This window comes from Nerophis ophidion, linkage group LG14 (genome assembly GCF_033978795.1).
Source record: "Nerophis ophidion isolate RoL-2023_Sa linkage group LG14, RoL_Noph_v1.0, whole genome shotgun sequence".
Lineage (NCBI taxonomy): Eukaryota > Metazoa > Chordata > Actinopteri > Syngnathiformes > Syngnathidae > Nerophis > Nerophis ophidion.
The window spans coordinates 49,842,270-49,863,279 of NC_084624.1; the positions used below are offsets into that span (position 1 = coordinate 49,842,270).

At 41.7% G+C, this 21,010-nt stretch overlaps 1 protein-coding gene across 5 annotated transcripts in view; it reads left to right on the plus strand.

Annotated features, from left to right (window-relative positions):
• Positions 1-3,295: 3,295 nt before the first annotated feature.
• Positions 3,296-21,010, plus strand: part of LOC133568803 (uncharacterized) — a 29,732-nt gene continuing 12,017 nt past the window's right edge. The window contains exons 1-2 of one of the 5 annotated variants that reach the window (XM_061920950.1): positions 8,863-8,943; positions 11,620-11,743. Coding sequence is in view for 3 of the 5 variants with exons in the window: in XM_061920952.1 (XP_061776936.1) it covers positions 3,717-3,771 (55 nt within the window). In the remaining 2 variants the exon portion in view is untranslated. Of the gene's footprint in view, positions 3,772-8,862; positions 8,944-9,316; positions 9,509-11,619; positions 11,744-21,010 lie in introns of those variants that run through there. The other 4 variants (XM_061920952.1, XM_061920949.1, XM_061920948.1 and 1 more) reach the window with 4 other exon arrangements.

Below are 21,010 nucleotides of genomic sequence, written 5' to 3' on the forward strand. Positions count from 1 at the left end.
CAAACAGGTTTTGGAACAACATATGCTGCCATCTAAGTGCCGTCTTTTTCATGGACGCCCCTGCTTATTTCAGCAAGACAATGCCAAGCCACATTCAGCACGTGTTACATCAGCGTGGCTTCGTAAAAAAAAGAGTGCGGGTACTTTCCTGGCCCGCCTGCAGTCCAGACCTGTCTCCCATCAAAAATATGTGGCGCATTATGAAGTGTAAAATACGACAGCAGAGACCCCGGACTGTTGAACGACTGAAGCTCTACATAAAACAAGAATGGGAAACAATTCCACTTTCAAAGCTTCAACAATTAGTTTCCTCAGTTCCCAAACGTTTATTGAGTGTTGTTAAAAGAAAAGGTGATGTAACACAGTGGTGAACACGTTTATGAGTTTGAACATCAAATATGTTGTCTTTGTAGTGCATTCAATTGAATATGGGTTGAAAATGATTTGCAAATCATTGTATTCCGTTTATATTTACATCTAACACAATTTCCCAACTCATATGGAACCGGGGTTTGTAGTACACTACTACCACAGAGAAATTAGTGTATGTGTTATGATCCGTGGCCCGGATCATGTTTTGTTATTTTCTGTTAGTTTTGGACTCCCTCACTTCCTGTTTTGTGCACCCTTGAGTTTGTTTTAGTTACCATGGTTGCTTATTATTTTCACCTGTCTCTGATTGGTGTTCGGGACGCTCACCTGTTTCCCGAGCACTAATCAGAGGCATTATTTAAGCCTGCCTTTGCCGGTCAGTCGGCCTGGCTTCTTTGTTTGCTACATGCAACCCGTTACGTGAGTATTGCTTGTATCTGGTCTATGCCAAGTGGTAGCCTTAGCTTCCAGTGTGAGCGACACGTTGTTCCGTCGGCTTGTTTTCTGTTTTTTTTGGACTTCTTTGACTTTCGAGAATAAATCATGTTCCTACCTGCACATCCTGTCCGGAGTAGTCTGTCTGCATCCCGGGGAACGAACCCTGCAGTGTGCTTAAATTTTAAGTTGATTAATGTACCAGTGATTGTCGCACACACGAGTTGTGGCTGATGTATTCTCTGCATTTGACCCAATCATCCTTGATCACCCCCTAGGAATTGAGGGGAGCAGTGAGCAGAAGCGGTGGCCGCGCCCGGGAATCGTTTTTGGTGGTTTAACCCCCCTTGATGCTGAGTGCCAAGCAGGGAGGTAATGGGTCCCATTTTTATAGTCGTTGGTATAACTCGGCCGAGGAACCACTAGGGCCACGTTTAACCCACATACCACTCCTTTTGGGGAGGGGGTGTTACGTTTATTTTTGCAAAGTTGTGCAAGTGTTTGTGGCATTTCAGCATCATTTGACACGGACTTATCCCGGATTTTTTACTTTTACATTATCATGCCATTGTCATGTCTGTTGGTCATGTTTTTGTTTGGCCATGTGCTGTGTGTTTTTTGGACACTCAGTTCCTGCTTTTTCACTCTTGTTTTGTCACCATAGCAACCATTAGTTTCACCTGTGTCACATTTGGCGTCCGCACTGGTTTTCACTAATCATGTCTATTATTTAAACCCTAAGTTCCCAGGAAGTAATCCCGGCGACTTTACCTCCGTTCACTTCATGCCATGCTACCTCTGTTACTCATCCTGTCCATAGTTTTGCTCCTTGCCATGCCACGTAAGTTTTGTTTATTCTTGTCACAGTAAGTGTTTATTTGTTTCATGTTCATAGTTTTTTTGCCCAAGTGCTAGTTTTTGTTTCATTAGTCAAATTTGTTCTCCGCCTTTGTGCGCACCTTTTTTTTATAGCAATTAATAAAAATGTCCCTACCTTCACGTCTTGCCCGCGCCAACTTTCCTCTGCCTTCCGGGAAAACTAACCCCAAAGTTCACGTCTTGACAGCCATTCACTTTTACTGAAATGTTTACAAACGCTTCCCTTCCTCGATTACTGCACATCCGGTTACTAAACACGTTATACGTTTCAATCCACCGGTTTCAACCACGCATTAAATGGATCATTCAAGAGACACAAAGCGTTGAATTTTTACTTACCCATCTTATGCAAGTCATTCGGCTTTGCTGCGGGCTTTCGTGTAGTTTTCCCCGCTGCTATGCTAACTAAGCTGTCGACAAACAGCTGCGCGAGCACATCAACGGGTGGTGGCGTCCAATATATTCTGACCTGGCAGCACAGTTGGTTCCGCTGTGTAGTTACGTTATAGCGTCCTCAAAAATCGAAACATTTAAGTTGATGCATGTTTTAAATTAAAGTAAAGTCAATAGATTTTTAAGGCGTATTTAAGATCTTTTATGACATTTCAAGGCCTTAAATTTAAATGATTGGATTTAAGATTTTTTGTTTTTTTAAGACTTTTTAAGACCCAACGAATACCCTGTCAATCAGGCACACGTTGCCCCTCCTCTGTGCTATTGACTGACATTATTTTTCACAAATATATGCGTGGTATGAAAGTTGGTTCAGTTGTTTTGTTTACGTATAAATATTTATATATTTTTTATCGTACATTTTGGCTTTTTTTGTTATTTTGCTATAGGTACAACAATTGTGTGTAGCAGAACGCAATAAGAGAATTATACTATTTATACCCCATTACATGTTTTGTTTGGATGTATGAAAAACTTTATTGCTGAATGCAATATTTTTCCTGCGTTGTCATAATAGACTAGGCAAATTCACAAAATGATTCCATGTCCATGTCTGGTAAAAGTAGCGGTGTCAGTGATACTAGCCCTGTGTTTACTCTGTATCAGATTGATTCGAAAATTCCCAGTATCGCCCTGTTAAACCTTCCCTGCTTGTCGACTCCCAGACGGTGGTCGAGGAGCGCAGGGGAGACGTCCCCTCCAGGGCCCATGTATTGTCCCTTTACTTTTCCTTGCAGTGGGTCCCTACAGTTCCGCCCCTTGGGTTCGTAATGAAGAGGTCGTCGATTCGTTACAACTCTGTGTCAGAATAATTGTATCTAAGTTATCACAAAACTTTGTGTTTCAAGGAGTTCCCGGCGAGCAGACAAAAGCTGTCTTTAATCTTATCATTTAAAAGGCTTGTAAAACTCCACGGTGTTGGATGGGAAGCGACATGAAAGTGGGGGTTTCTTTGATGTATTGTAATGCGCAGGAATATTTTGTTTTGACCCGAGACCTACAAAGCGGAGAGAAAGCCGGACATTACTCCCCTCCAGGCAACTTTACTTTGAACTGTTTCGTGACAAAGGCAGCGGCTTTTTACAACCCCCTTCCTTATGAAACAGCTGTTGTCATGTAATCAGGGAAAGTCCAAATAAAAACGAGGAGGCGTACAATCTTTCGTCAGAGCATGGTGGGAGACTGTACAAAAGTACAGCGCAGACGTTTCTCCTCAATTGAGCTAAATTGAATTATTTCTCTGTTTAATTCTTCGCTTCTTTGTCTGTATAATAGATGTCATTAGTGTTTGAACCTGACACTCTGTGACTTTGTTTAATGTTTTCTACAAAGCCAACCCCACGTCCACTATCTTACAACCGCTCCCTCTCCCCACTTGCCCACTCACTCACCCAAGTCACACACTGCTATTTTGAAAACATCCCGGCCTGACATCTCAGAGATATAATGCAGCAAAGAGACACACCTTTCTTTCTGGATATCATATCGTAGTTACGGTGAATCCCACGGATCTCTATGCCTGTTTTTTTTTTCTTTCTGTTTTTGCGTGCTTGGAAAGGACTTCCTGAATTGACGGAATGGACATACTGCTTCTGGTGGGTTTTTGTCATCTGCTGGCACACACAGTGAAAGGTAAACACAAATGTGCACACACTGCACAACCTTTGTTTGTTATTTTAGCCGTGCCAGCTGTCTGCAGACTCTTTCAGGGTGTACTTCTTTTGGATAGTACAAGTATCAATCTTTTTGCCCTTTAAGAGCGGACAAATTCTTTATCATTGGGCTTGTGAGCTATTTTTAAAACTGAGTTTTACATTACCAACTGAACAGAAGTCTCTTTTAGAAGGGCATATGCGTGTTGTACTTAATACAATTGGCAAATACATGTATTTGGATTTGAAACAGCCTAAATACATACCAAAATATATTTAGATACTTTTCAAAACAAAAGCTGTGACAAATAATATCGTACATGGTAATTGATATATATTATATATAGGATTATAAACATATAATATATCAGTATATATATCATATACTGTACATATATTCTGTAAATATTCCATATATGTTATAATTTGTATTCCTACTGCAGTACATTTTTTTGAGTATTTCATACTTGCATTGTCCTTTCCATCCTTTGTAACTGAGCTACTGTGTGGAATAATTTCTCTTGTGGATCATTAAAGTTTGTCTAAGTCTATTATTGGCTTTCATTTTAACAGACAATCTTATGATACATTAAACATACGTGATGTATGCTGTAAATGGCTGTGTATCAGCTATGCTGCTGTATTGAACATTACTACTTACCCTCAAATTAAATATGTATGTAAATAAAGCTATCTTGTGATGCTTGTACATGTGATGTGCATCAAATGAGGAAGTGCGTGTGTATTCTGCTTGACTGGTTCCTGTTTTTTATCTACTCCAGTGGGTTGAAAAATAATTAACTCGTCGTTGCATGTGTGTGAAACACAGCAATAATAATAATTTAAAAAAAAAAATGTAAGGACAGAAACGGCTCGCGACTCAGTCCCATTGTTACATATGTGTATATATATATATATATATATATATAAATATATATATATATATATATATATATAAATATATATATATATATATATATATATATATATATATATATATATATATATATATATATATATATATATATATATATATATATTCGGTGGCAGAGGGGTTAGTGCGTCTGCCTCACAATACGAAGGTCCTGCAGTCCTGGGTTCAAATCCAGGCTCGGGATCTTTCTGTGTGGAGTTTGCATGTTCTCCCCGTGAATGCGTGGGTTCCCTCCGGGTACTCCGGCTTCCTCCCACTTCCAAAGACATGCACCTGGGGATAGGTTGATTGGCAACACTAAATTGGCCCTAGTGTGTGAATGTGAGTGTGAATGTTGTCTGTCTATCTGTGTTGACCCTGCGATGAAGTGGCGACTTGTCCAGGGTGTACCCCGCCTTCCGCCCGATTGTAGCTGAGATAGGTGCCAGCGCCCCCCCGCAAAAGGGAATAAGCGGTAGAAAATGGATGGGATGGATGGATATATATATGTGTATGTATGTATATATATATATATATATATATATATATATATATATATATATATATATGTATTATATCTCAACTGCGTTCAGGCGGAAGGAGAAGTTCACTCTGGACAGGTCGCCACCTCATCATATATATATATATATATATATATATAAATAAATATATATATATATATATATATATATATATATATATATATATATATATATATATATATATATATACTGTATATATATATATATAAAACCCATTCATGAATGAGTTTATCCGTTCGGCCACCGTGTTCAATGGAGATGTCTGATCTACAAAATTTGCAGGCAGCATACCACTTCCCCTTCGAGCTGTCCTGGATGAACTGAAATTATTTTCTCCAATCATTTTGGAACTTACAAGCATACTTTTTCTTCTTACTCGTCGTCACCATGTCTCTTTTTCGTTCTTCTGCTTCTGTCTCTGTTTACTATTTGTCGTAGTTTTGAAGCAATGCATGATGGGAATCCTGATGTTGTGTGTCAGTGTATTATTAACATGCCGGCTGGAACAAACACACGCTGAGAAATAGCTCCTTGCCTGCCTACTTTATGGGTTAAAGATAAACCTATGGATAATGAAGACATGTATAATAGTCTCCTTTTCAGGTGAAAGAGGACGCTAAACCCAGTGTCTTTAAGGGACGCCCCCGATATTGTTGTCCGATGGAAATCGGGAGAAATTTGGGAGAATGGTTGCCCCGGGAGATTTTCAGGAGGGGTACTGAAATTCGGGAATTTCCCGGGAAAATCGGGAGGTCTGGCAAGTATTGTCTGGACCAAATATGACATTTCGTTGAACTTGTGCAATGACAATAAAGATCCTTCCTTCTTTATTTAAATCAGACTTTTTTGTGTACTGCTGGCATTATGGGCCCTCAACATTCATGTTTTGTGCTCTCCAACCTGTGTGCGATGGTTGTTTTCGTTCTATTATTTTGTCAATATTATTAAGGACAAGTGGTAGAAAATGGATAATTAATCTACTTGTTCATATCTGTTCATTTTCTGTTTCAACATGTTCTTTCTACACTTCTGTTAAAATGTAATAATCACTTATTTTTCTGTTTAGATGTTTTACATTAGTTTTGGAAGATACCACAAATTTAACTACCGAGCCGATCATTTATTGGTCATTTTTAAAGTCCTCATGTGTCCAGGGACATTTTTCTTGAGTTTATAACCATAATATGAAATGGAAAAAAACAAAAAAAGGTTTTGTGATGATAAAAAAATCCCGATGTAATCATAGTAGTATCAACTGGATACGCTCTTGTACTTTGTATCATTACAGTGGGTGTTAGGGATAGATCTTTACATTGTGACGCCGGTGAGCGTCACAATGTGTGTAGTGAATAGGGCTGCAAAATTCCAGGAATATTCAAAGTTGGAAAGTTTCCATGGGAATTAACGGGAATATATGGGAATTAACGCGAAAAACCATTGAATGCAACATGCTAGATCTTGCAGCATGATTATTAGCTAAAACAACCTGATTTTTTGCAAATTCAGTAGAATTTCAACCCTGCACTGTGCATTCCTCCATCACATGTGCAGTGCATTCTTCCATCACATGCACAGATAACTCCCGGCGTTGCTACACATGACATCTATGATATTTAGGTTTAATAGAGGTGTAATTGCTTGTTACTGTCTGACTTAGATTACTCCAACAGACTTCCACTCAAGCTAGCTAGCTGTTCCTGTACATGTTAAATGATTTTGGGGCCAATATCTCTAGCTAGCTAGGTTGATGTACCTCCACAGTCTCATAATGAACCGAAAATATTTTTCCGTTAGCTGTGATGCTAATTTTCTCTATGTCAAATCTCTTTAATTTATGCTAACAACGTTAGCAATCCAATTGACTTTTTTTGTGATCTGTAAAGTTCAACTAGCAAATACAAAATTCAAACGTATAGTTTCCTCTGGCTTTGATTGATTGATTAAAACTTTTATTAGTAGATTGCACAGTACAGTACATATTCCGTACAATTGACCACTAAATGGTAACACCCAAATAAGTTTTTCAACTTGTTTAAGTTGGGGGCCACATTAATCAATTCATCTGTTCTGCTAGCCACTTGTCGTACAAGAATGTAGATTATAGTTTGATTTAGCATGCTGGTTAAGTGTTCATTTATTCATCTAGCCTATTTCCATTCATTTGTCCATCAGTAAAATATTTTTTAAGACTACTCCAATTTTTTTAGCTGACTATTTATGTCTCTGTGACAGTTCGAACCCCCCTACCCCCACTGTCACCGTTTTCCCTTAAACTTCCTCTCAAACCGTGCACATTTGTTAGGAACCTCAACAGGGACAAACTACAAACATCTAATCTTGTTAGTCAGTGAAAAACATATTTTTGAGTCAGTAAAAAGCATGCACTGTCAGAAAAATCGCATGTAAATTATCAAGAAACTTTCCGTTCTCTGAGTTCCCAGTGAAAAGGCAAAAGTTGTCTTTGTTGTACCAGGCCAAGGGCTTGCAAAATTCAATTGTGTACGATGGAGTGAGACAGGAGGGGTTATATATCGTGATCCAAGACCTGCCCAAGCTTGGTCCAAGCTCGAGGCATCTTTTTCTTTTGTGTTAATGTGACCGACAACAATGGCTTTTTACATATCCCCCATTCCTTTAGAAACAGCAGGGAAAGTCCAAATAAAACGATTCTCTAGCCAGAGCGTGGTGGAAGACTGTACTCTCAGTACAGTTGACACGTCTCTCCTCAAATTGAGAAAAATTAAATCCTTATTTCCTTTGCTTCATGTCTGTTTTAATAGATGTCATCGATGTTTAAACCTGACGTGCACTCAAACAAATTATAACCTGTCACTCACCGTGGCTCTGAACGGGTGGCTAAAAGGGTGAGGGTGGGGCTGTGGGCTCTATATAGGTCAGGGGTAGGGAACCTACGGCTCTAGAGCCAGATGTGGCTCTTTTGATGACTGCATCTGGCTTTCAGATAAATCTTAGTTGATATTGCTTAACACAATAAGTAATGAATAATTCCGCTGGTAATCACAGTGTCAAAAATAACGTTCAAAATATAAAACATTCTCATGCATTTTCATCCATCCATCCGGTTTCTATCGCACCTGTTCAAGAAGTCGCATTAATGGTAAAAAGTGTTTTATTTATTGTTGGTTAGCCTCAGAATAACAATGTTATTAAAAAGAATAAGAGACTTATTATACTCTAAAAATGTTGGTCTTTCTTAAATATGCACGCATATAGTTGTATTCAGTGTTAAATAATAAATAAATTACATGGGTTTCATGGAAATACTTTTAAAAATATTTGGCTTGAATGGCTCTCTCAGCCAAAAAGGTTCCCGACCCCTGATATAGGTGAACATGTGATGGGATGTAAATTTAGTTAGTAGTATAATTCAATGATTGTATGTAGCAGAGTAGGCTCTTGAGTTATAGTCTTATGTCATTTTATATTCGCAACTTAAATATGTGTATTGTTAGTGGCAACAGTAAAGCACCTTTTATTTGTAATATAGGGAGTTAATGTTATTGTAATTCCAGCATTAATAGGAGCCATTGTAATTCTGGGCGGCTCCAGCAGGGGGCGCGTTGTGCTGGGAGCTATACTAGAGGACACGTGACTTCCTCCTTGCAGTCATTAGAGACGTGTGCAAAACGAAGTTGTGTCCTCCGTGTCTGTATAACTAAAACATCTCCCTTCTCAGGTACAAATGTTTTCATGTAAATAATTTTACCCCCGAATGTATCTTTATACTGTTTAAACATGTTTGAAAGGGTATATTTTTATAATCTGTGTCTTTTTAGTCGACAAAGCTTTATATGTATGACCAAGCTAATGCTACAGCTAATGCTAACTGCATCCATCCATTTTCTACCGCTTATTCCCTTTTGGGGTCGCGGGGGGTGCTGGCGCCTATATCAGCTACAATCGGGCGGAAGGCGGGGTACACCCTGGACAAGTCGCCACCTCATTGCAGGGCCAACACAGATAGACAGACAACATTCACACTCACATTCACACACTAGGGCCAATTTAGTGTTGCCAATCAACCTATCCCCAGGTGCATGTCTTTGGAGGTGGGAGGAAGCCGGAGTACCCGGAGGGAACCCACGCATTCACGGGGAGAACATGCAAACTCCACACAGAAAGATCCAGAGCCTGGATTTGAACCCAGGACTGCAGGACCTTCGTATTGTGAGGCAGACGCACTAACCCCTCTGCCACCGTGAAGCCGCTAACCGCATCAACAGTCTTAAATACATACAAAGGTACTGTGCGTAGTTCATTATTAATTTGTGTATATTTCTGCTGAAATGTGTATTTTCTAAAGTTTGTGGGACTAATTCAGTGTAATTTGTTGAATTTTAAGGAATGGTTAGTGACTTGTACTACTGTCTGGGGTGAGGGCCTCACGGTGGAAGAGGGGTTAGTGCACGGGTGTCAAACTCTGGCCCGCGGGCCAAATTTGGCCCCCCGTGTACTTTCATTTGACCCTTGAGGCAATATCAAATTAACATTAGAGCTGGCCTGTCGCTTTAACGCCACATTCACCGCTAATACTCATACTCGTCAACCCTCCCGATTTTCCCGGGAGACTCCCGAAGTTCAGTGCCCCACACGAATTTCTCCCGATTTCCCCCTGGACAACAATTTTGGGGGTGGGCCCTAAAAACACTGCCTTTGGCGTTCTCTACAATCTGTCGCCACGTCCGCTTTTACTCCATGCAAACAGCGTGCTGGACCAGTCACATAATATATGCAACTTATGCACACAAACAAGTGAATGCAACGCATATTTGGTCAACAGCCATACAGGTCACACTGAGGGTGGCCGTATAAACAACTTTAACACTGTTACAAATATGCGCCACACTGTGAACCCACACCAAACAAGAATGACAAACAATTTGGGAGAACATCCACACCGTAACACAACAGAACAAATACCCAGAACCACTTGCGGCACTAACTCTTCCGGGACGCTACAATATACACGCCCGTTACCACCAAACCCTGCCGCCGAAAAGAGGCATTCCATTTTTTATTTTTATATATTTTTTTTTGATATGCCATTGATATTTTTTAATTATTATTATTTGAAACTTGATTTTGCAGCTCACTATAAAGTTATATAAGCCTTGCTTGTTCAATATTCAATGCAAAATTTGTTAGGGTCCCTATTAAAAGGTTAATTTGTTCAACCCTGGCCCACGGCTTTGTTCCGTTTTAAAACTTTGGCCCACTCTTTATTTGAGTTTGACACCCCTGGGTTAGTGCGTCTGCCTCACAATATGAAGGTCCTGAGTAATTGGGGTTCAATCCCGGGCTCGGGATCTTTCTGTGTGGAATTTGCATGTCCTCCCCGTGAATGCGTGGGTTCCCTCCGGGTACTCCGGCTTCCTCCCACTTCCAAAGACATGCACCTGGGAATAGGTTGATTGACAACACTAAATTGGCCCTAGTGTGTGTATGTGAGTGTGAATGTTGTATGTCTATCTGTGTTGGCCCTGTGATGAGGTGGCGACTTGTCCAGGGTGTACACCGCATTCCGCCCGATTGTAGCTGAGATAGGCACTAGCGCCCCCTGCAACCCCAAAGGGAAAAAGCGGTAGAAATGGATGGATGGATGTCTGGGGTGAACCTTTGTATTTACTTGAGACATCTTCAAAGACGGCACTTAGATGGCAGCAAATGTTGTTCCAAAACCTGTATGTAGCTTTTAGCATTAATGGTGCCCCCACAGATGTGTAACAGGTTGTTCGGTTCCCCTTTGGTCCGGATGACACGATGTCGAATATTTCCCCCAAAAATTTGAAATGTGGACTCGTCAGACCACTTTGCATCAGTCCATCTTAGATGATCTTGGGCCCAGAGAAGCCGTCTGCGTTTCTGGATGTTGTTAAATGGCTTTCGCTTTGCATAGTATAGCTTTAAAGGCCTACTGAAATGAGATTTTCTTATTTAAACGGGGATAGCAGGTCCATTCTATGTGTCATACTTGATTAAGCCATATTTTTGCTGAAATGATTTAGTAGAGAACATCGACGATAAAGTTCTCCATTGTTTTCATTTCGTTATAATGGCTGTTAACGCTATAGCACTGTGTTGGATCATACTTGCTCTTGTTTTATTTTTGCATATTTGAAATAAAAATATATCAATCAATCATAGCCACCAGCAGCTAGAGCGATTCAGACCGAGAAAGCGACAATTTCCCCATTAATTTGAGCGAGGATGAAAAATTTGTGGCTGAGGATATTGAGAGTGAAGGACTAGGAAAAAAAAAAAAGGCGAGTGCAGTGAGAGCGATTCAGATGTTATTAGACACATTTACTAGGATAATTCTGGAAAGTCCCTTATCTGCCTATTGTGTTACTAGTGTTTTAGTGAGATTATATAGTACCTGAAAGTCGAAGGGGAGTGGCCACGGGTGTGGTGACCGCCAGTGTCTCTGAGGGAAGCCACGCAGCTGCAGCAGGACGCAAGCTCCGCTGATGTCTACGGTAAGAGACGACTTATTACCACAATGTTCTCATGTGGTCGGGATCCATGTTCACTTGACCACTCTGTTCCATAGTAAAGCTTCACCTTCGGGAATTTTAAACAAAGAATCACCGGATGTGTTTTTGTCGCTAAAGGCTAAAAGCTTCCCACCTCCATCTTTCTACTTTGACTTCTCCATTATTAATTGAACAAATTGCAAAAGATTCAGCAACACAAATGTCCAGAATACTGTGTAATTATGCGATTAAAGCAGACTACTTATAGCTTGGATCGGGCTGGAAAAAATTTTCCGCTACAACCCGAGACGTCACGCGCACGCGTCATCATAGGCGTCCTCATACCGCGACATTTTCAACAGGATACCTCGCGGGAAATTTAAAATTGCAATTTAGTAAACTAAACCGGGCCTATTGGCATGTGTTGCAATGTTAATATTTCATCATTGATATATAAAATATCAGACTGCATGATGGGTAGTAGTGGGTTTCAGTAGGACTTAAAATTGCACTTACAAAAGTAGCGACAAACTGTATTTAGTGACAGTGGGTTTTTATTATTTTATTTATTTATTTATTATTTTTTAATTTTTTTTCCTGAGCCCATGTGGTGATATCCTTTAGAGATCGATGTCGGTTTTTGATACAGTGGCGTCTGAGGGATCGAAGGCCACGGTCATTCAATGTTGGTTTCCGGTCATACCGCTTATGTGGAGTGATTTCACCAGATTCTCTGAACCTTTTGATGATATTATGGACGTAGATGTTGAAATCCCTAAATTTCTTGCAATTGCACTTTGAGAAACATTGTTCTTAAACTGTTTGACTATTTGCTCACGCAGTTGTGGACAAAGGGGTGTACCTCGCCCCATCCTTTCTTGTGAAAGACTGAGCATTTTTTGGGAAGCTGTTTTTATACCCAATAATGGCACCCACTTGTTCCCAATTAGCCTGCACACCTGCGGGATGTTCCAAATAAGTGCTTGATGAGCATTCCTCAACTTTATCCGTATTTATTGCCTTCTTTCCCAACTTCTTTGTCACGTGTTGCTGGCATCAAATTCTAAAGTGAATTTTAATCAGTTTGAACATCATATATGTTGTCTTTGTAGCATATTCAACTGAATAAGGGTTCAATCATCAATCAATCAATGTTTATTTATATAGCCCCAAATCACAAATGTCTCAAAGGACTGCACAAATCATTACGACTACAACATCCTCGGAAGAACCCACAAAAGGGCAAGGAAAACTCACACCCAGTGGGCAGGGAGAATTCACATCCAGTGGGACGCCAGTGACAATGCTGACTATGAGAAACCTTGGAGAGGACCTCAGATGTGGGCAACCCCCCCCCCCCTCTAGGGGACCGAAAGCAATGGATGTCGAGCGGGTCTAACATGATACTGTGAAAGTTCAATCCATAGTGGCTCCAAGACAGCAGCGAGAGTCCCGTCCACAGGAAACCATCTCAAGCGGGTCAGCAGCGTAGAGATGTCCCCAACCGATACAGGCGAGCGGTCCATCCTGGGTCCCGACGAGCGGTCCATCCTGGGTCCCGACGAGCGGTCCATCCTGGGTCTCGACTCTGGACAGTCAGTACTTCATCCATGGTCATCGGACCGGACCCCCTCCACAAGGGAGGGGGGGACATAGGAAAAAGAAAAGAAGCGGCAGATCAACTGGTCTAAAAAGGAGGTCTATTTAAAGGCTAGAGTATACAGATGAGTTTTAAGGTGAGACTTAAATGCTTCTACTGAGGTGGCATCTCGAACTGTTACCGGGAGGGCATTCCAGAGTACTGGAGCCCGAACGGAAAACGCTCTATAGCCCGCAGACTTTTTTTGGGCTCTAGGAATCACTAATAAGCCGGAGTCTTTTGAACGCAGATTTCTTGCCGGGACATATGGTACAATACAATCGGCAAGATAGGCTGGAGCTAGACCGTGTAGTATTTTATACGTAAGTAGTAAAACCTTAAAGTCAGATCTTAAGTGCACAGGAAGCCAGTGCAGGTGAGCCAGTACAGGCGTAATGTGATCAAACTTTCTTGTTCTTGTCAAAAGTCTAGCAGCCGCATTTTGTACCAACTGTAATCTTTTAATGCTAGACATGGGGAGACCCGAAAATAATACGTTACAGTAATCGAGACGAGGTTGAAAAGGATTTGCAAATCGTTGTATTCTGTTTGTATTTACATCTAACACAATTTCCCAACTCATATGGAAACGGGGTCTGTATTACTATTGTAGATTTTGTTTCCTCTTGTTGTTGTTCGCCTCATTACACTTTGGGTTGTAAACAAATGTTTGTAAACTGTTACCCACTTTGTGCTTTGCCATCCATGGTTTGAAACTCTGGTTTGCAAAGGTTACATTACCTTCACCAGAGGCGGGGTGTGACACATTGCATTAGTGTTGCATTTTATTCCGTTAACATTGTTTTTTGATGTTGAAGTTCCGCTCACAAAAATTTGTATTACGAATGTTTGCATGCATGTATGCTTTTTATGACATCAAAATGTTTATTTGTCTGTATTTGATGGTTTTTAGGGCAGCACGATGAATTAGGGGTTAGTGCATGTGCCTCACGATACGAAGGTCCTGAGTAGGGCTGAGTTCAATCCAGGGCTCGGGATCATTCTGTGTGGAGTTTGCATGTCCTCCCCGTGACTGCGTGGGTTCCCTCCGGGTACTCCAGCTTCTTCCCACCTCCAAAAAACATGCACCTGGGGATAGGTTGATTGGCAAGACTAAATTGGCCCTAGTGTGTGAATGTGAGTGATAATGTCGTCTGTCTATCAGTTTTGGCCCTGCGATGAGGTGGAGACTTGTCCAGGGTGTACCACACCTTCCACCCGAATGTAGCTGAGATAGGCTCTAGGACCCCCCGCGACCCCAAAAAAGACAAGTCGTAGAAAATGGATGGATGGATGAAGGTTTGTATAAGTGACTCCAAATTTCCTGTTAATGTCCATTAATTCCCATGGACTGTGTCCAACTTTGAATAATAAAAACAAAAGGTCAATATTTCCAAGCTTCCCGAGCTTAACTTCCCGTGGTAAATTTACGGAGAGTTTCCGGAAATTTACCAGAAACTTTCCACCCCTTCGCAACCCTGGTAGTGAAGCCTGTTTAGCTATTCCTTGTCCTGCAGGGATGATACTTGTAAGAAACGTGCTTTTTTTTGTCGCCATGGATTTGATTTAGAAGTAGCTAAAACACTCCCGACTGCGGCTGGGCGTTAGCCGCTAGCTAGCTAGCCAAGTCTTAAAGGCCTACTGAAACCCACTACTACCGACCACACAGTCTGATAGTTTATATATCAATGATGAAATATTAACATTGCAACACATGCCAATACGGCCTTTTTAGTTTACTAAATTGCAATTTTAAATTTCCCGGAAGTTTCTTTTTGAAAACGTCGCATAATGATGACGTGTACGCTTGACGTCACGGGCTGTTAGGAAATATGAGCGCTGCACACACACACACAGCTAAAAGTCGTCTGCTTTAACAGCATAATTACACAGTATTTTGGAGATCTGTGTTGCTGAATCTTTTGCAATTTGCTCAATTAATATTGGAGAAGTCAAAGTAGAAAGATGGAGGTGGGAAGCTTTAGCCTTTAGCCACACAAACACGGTGATTCGTTGTTTAAAATTCCCGGAGGTGAAACTTTATTATGGATCAGAGCGGTCAAGTGAACATGGATCACGACCGAATGTCAACCAACCGGTTTCGGTGAGAAAATTGTGGTAAAAAGTCGCTTCTTACCAGAGATCAGCTTAGCTTGCGCCGTCCATAAAGCTGCCGTTTGACTTCCCTGAGACACTGTTGTCAAGACACCCGTGGACACACCCCTCCGGATATCAGGTACTATTAAACACACTAAAACACTAGCAAAACAATAGAAAGATAAGGGATTTCCCAGAATTATCCTAGTAAATGTGTCTAAAAACATCTGAATCCGTCCCAATGCAATCGCGTTTTTTTTTTCCCACGAATCTTTCATCCTCACTCAAATTAATGGGGAAATTGTCGTTTTCTCGGTCCGAATAGCTGTTTTTTTTTGGAGGCTCCCATTATAAACAATGTGAATATGTGAGGAGCCATCAACATGTGACGTCATCGTCTGCGACTTCCGGTAAAGGCAGGGCTTTTCTGTTAGCGACCAAAAGGTGCGAACTTTATCGTGGATGTTCTCTACTAAATCCTTTCAGCAAAAATATGGCAATAGCACGAATTGATCAAGTATGACACATAAAATGGAGCTGCTATTCCCGTTTAAATAAGAAAATCTCATTTCAGTAGGCCTGTAAAGCACGCTTCAGTGTTATAACTTCACCTTTATCGTTAGTTTTTAAGCCAAAAATGTGTCCATCCTTTTCTGTCAACACACTGTGTCAGCTTGTAAGTACTCTGTGGTTGTGCGCTGCCGGACATCCTCCTCTGCTCGTAAAACCAGCAATGTCACGACAGGAGGATGACACCCCGTCACGCCTGTTTAAAAAAAAGGGGGAAGTGGTACTTTTTAGAGGCGGTATAGTACCGAATCTGATTCATTAGTATCGTCCGGTATAACCTTAACACCCTACTTTCTATTCTGTAAAATCTACACTCTGTGTAATGTGTATGACATCATTATTCTTGCTAATCAGACTATAAATATATACTGTACTCTTATTCACCACACACTGAGTCAGTATGAGTTCCGGTGGAGTACGTCAGCTAGCAGGTGCTTGTTGGTACCATAGCATCTTTTTCCACAGAAGAAGCCAGTGGCTTTAGTTTAGAAAAAATTATAATTTTGCACTGTAGCTACAACACAAACAAAAACATTATATTTAATTGCTGTTGAATAAAGTAATGATGGAATGTGACTATTAAATGTTTGTGCTAGAGTTGTTCTGTATACCAGTATTAGTATAGTACTGCGATACTGATGAATCATATTCGGTACTATACCGCCTCTGAAAAGTAGCGGTCCAGCAACCCCGTGCCCCCGTCGTCATCACGTCATGTCATTGCGGAGGAGCATGTTCGGCAGCGCACAATCACAGAGTACATATAAGCAGACACTGTGTGTAGACAGAAACGGGGGAACGGACGCTTTTTGGCTTAAAAACAAATGATAAAGGTGAAGTTTTAACTCTGAATTGCCCTCAAGAAGAGGTGCTTTAAGACATCGCTAGCGAGCTAACGGCTAAAGTCCAGCCCCAGTCGGCAGAGTTTTAGCTACTTCTAAATCACTAATCCTCGCCTCCATGGCGACAAATAAAGTAAGTTTCTTACAAGTATCATCCCTTCAGGACGAGGAATAGCTAAACATGCTTCACTACACACCGTAGCTCACCGACGTGAAAATATAAACGTACGCCATTGGTGGATCTACACATGACATCCACTGTAAAGATATCAAGTACAAGAGCATATCTAGTAGATATTACTATGATTACGTCGGTATTTGTTGGCATCACAATATCTTGTCATGAGCCGTGGTCCAGATATTTTTTGGTTTTCTGTTTGTTTAGGACTCCTTTAGTTCCTGTTTGTGCACCTCCTGAGTTTAGTCACCATGGTTACTTATGATTTTCACCTGCCTCTTGTTGTTCGGGACACTCACCTGTTTGTAATCAAGAGACACTATTTAAGCCCGCCTTTGCTGATCACTCGTCCTGGCTTCTTTGTTTACTTCCCACTACTGTCACGTAAGATTTTTTAGTTCGTGATTCCAGTTTTGCTTGTCTCCTAGCCTATACTACGTCTTAGCTTCCCGTGTGTTAGGCACGCTTGCTTTTTTGTTGTTTTGCCTGTATTTTGGTAGTTTGGATGATTTATTAAGAATAAATCGAATCCTACCTTCACGCTTTCGTCCAGAGTTGTCCATTTTGCATCCCGGGAGAAAGAACCATGCAGTAAGCCGCAACCAAACCGTGACACTTTTTCCGGTTAAACATTTTTTATAAACTCATGAAATATGTCCCTGGACACATGAGGACTTGGAATATGATCAATATATGAACCTTTAACTAGTTGGTATCGGATTGATACCCACATTTGTGGTATCATCCAAAACTAATCTAAAGCATCCAAACAATAGAGGTATAAGTGACTATTACATTTTAACAGAAGTGCAGATAGAACACGTTAAAAGAGAAAGTAAGCAGGTATTAACAGTAAATGAACAAGTAGATGAATAATTCTTTTTCTATCACTTGTCCTTAATAATGTTGACAAAATAATAGAATGGAAAATGACACTATATGTTATGTCAGCAGACTAATTAGGAGCCTTTGTTTGCTTACCTACTACTAAAAGACAAGTTGTCTAGTATTTTCACTATTTTATTTAAGGACAAACTTGCAATAAGAAACATATGTTTAATGTACCCTAAGATTTTTTGTTTAAATAAAGCCAATAATAAAAATGTTTGTAGTGCACTTTATTTGGAAATGTACCGAAAAGTATCAACATTTTTTAGTACCAGTACCCGTACCAAAATATTGGTATCGGAACAACACTAATTTGTGCACACGAGACCCAGTGCAGAAAAACATTTCAGGGGGTGCATTCATTTTTTTCAAGGGGCCACCTACCAAAAAAATGCTTCCTGAAGCTGCACTGCTGGTACTTTGTCTGTCCACAACTGATTACTGCATGTAAGACAAACATTTATATACGTGATTAGTGTAACGATCTGTGTTTAAGATGATTTAAGCCTTTTTCGTGTCCAAAGATGGAAAGATGGCCTTTTCTATTGAGATCGTAAAGGACTGTTATTGATTCGATAATTTCTTGTTTAAAAGCTACATACAATGTTAACTGCTCTTTGTTAATGCACATAATAAATAATAAAGTGTTTGAATGTGTTCATTAAATCAATGTATTCTTGCCTGCCAAAAAGGGATTCAAAATAATATTTTGACATTCACGCATCTCATCTGTGCATGAACTACTACTACACTACCCTTAGGAGATGCACAGATGAGTGCCAATATCAGAATATTGTTTTGAATCACAGTGATTTAATTTGGGGTATATTGCAGCTTCTTACAGCACAGTATGTACTTTATTATCATATATGTGACTCTCTTGGGGTCATCTAATCATTTGTGTCAATGTCAAAGTATAAACATCATCATGACGCCGATCAAGGCTGCCTCGGTGCTCTCGTGCGTGCTGTTTTGTTACTTTTTGTGTTAAATTGTGTGTCCGCGTGTGCGAAGAGCTACTGAACATCAGATCTATCACCCCTACGGACTTATTCCCGGTCATTTTAGCGTCCGCTGCGGATTTGTTCCACTGTTTGATCAAAAGAGGGAAACCACACCGAAGAGGAAAGAGAGTGGGCGCCCTCGTCTGTCTACGCAGTCGAGGATTAGGCACGCCCTTACTCTTTCTCTCCAACGTCCGCTCACTTGCCAAAAAGATGGACGAGCTAGCGTTGCTGATGAGAAGAAACAAGGACTTTTCCTCATCTTGTGCTTTATGCTTAACGGAAACGTGGCTGAGCGTGGTTCAACTGGAGGGCTTTCATCTTCTCCGCGCGGACCGAGACGCGGAGCTCTCTGGCAAAACAGGAGGCGGTAAAGTCTGATTCTTTATCAACAACAAGTGGTGTACAGATGTGATGGTGATATCCCAACACTGCTCTCCTGCTCTGGAATATCTTTTCATTCACCGTAAGCCCTTTTACTCACCGCGTGAGATTGTTTCATTCATTCTGGTGGCTGCCTACATACTGCCCAGCGCGGACGTGCGTGACGCTCAGCGCACGATTGCAGACCAGATCTTACATGTGGAATGGTATTTTCTGGACTCTATTGTTATCGTGCTTGGTGACTTTAACAAGGGAAATCTGAGCCAGGAATTACCCAAGTATAGGCAGTTTATTAAATGCCCGACCAGAGAGGAGAACATTTTGGATCACTGTTCCACTACAGTAAGCAAGGCATATCATACAGTCCCGCGTGCTGCCCTTGGACTATCAGATCACGTGATGGTGCATTTAATCCCTTCATACAGACAGAGACTGAAATTGACTAAACCTGTTATGAAGACCATTACGTGTTTCACCGCTGAAGCTGCGTGGAGGAGCTGCGCGGATGTTTGGAGACGACAGACTGGGAGGCAATTGGAGCAGCCACAGACAATCTGGACGAGTATACGGACACTGTGACCTCATACATACAGTTCAATGAGGCGCGCATCCTTCCAACACGCACCACAGCTTGTTGTAACAATGACAAACCCTGGTTCACACCCAAGTTCCGACAGCTGCGCAAGAAAAAGGACACTGCGTGGAGGAACGGGGACGGGAGTACCTACAGAGAAGCGAAGTACCACTTCAAAAGGGTCCTGCCCCACCACAAGGACATCACCGCCCCCCTCCTGGACCCACTGCAGTTTGCCTACAGAGCGAACAGGTCTGTGGATGATGCAATGAACCTGGCCCTCCACTTCATCTGGACTCCCCAGGAACCTACGCGAGGATCCTGTTTGTGGACTTCAGCTCTGCCTTCAACACCATCCTCCCTTTACTGCCACGAGACAAGCTCTACCAGCTCAGCGTGCCCGACTCCCTCTGCAGTTGGATCAATGACTTCCTGACGGACAGAAGACAGCACATGCGGCTGGGGAAGATTGTCTCGGACAGTCGAACCACGAACACTGGTACTCCTCAGGGCTGTGTACTTTCCCCCTGGCTCTTATCCCTTTATACTAACTGCTGCACCTCCAGTCACCAGTCGGTGAAGCTGCTCAAGTTTGCGGACGACACTACTTTCATCGGATGGCGACGAGTCTGCCTACAGGAGAGAGGTAGACCGGCTGGCGTCCTGGTGCAGCCTCGACAACCTGGAGCTGAACGCCCAGAAAACAGTGGAGATGATCATGGACTTCAGGAAAGTCACAGCCCCACCATCCCCCCTCACCCTGATTGACTCTCCCACCATTGTGGACTCCATCCGTTTCCTGGGCACCACCATCACCCCTCATCAAGAAGGCCCAGCAGAGGATGTACTTCCTGCCTGCGGCAGCTGAAAAAACTGAAAGTGCCGACTGAGATGCTGGTGCAGTTCTACTCAGCAATCATCGAGTCCATCCTCACCTCCTCCGTCACCGTGTGGTTCCCCGGCGCCACAGTCCGGGACAAGCATCGACTGCAGCGCATGGTACGTGCTGCTAAAAAGGTGATTGGCTGCAAACTCCCACCCTTCCAGGACCTGTTCTCCTCCAGGACCAGGAGGCGTGTGGATCGGATCACAGC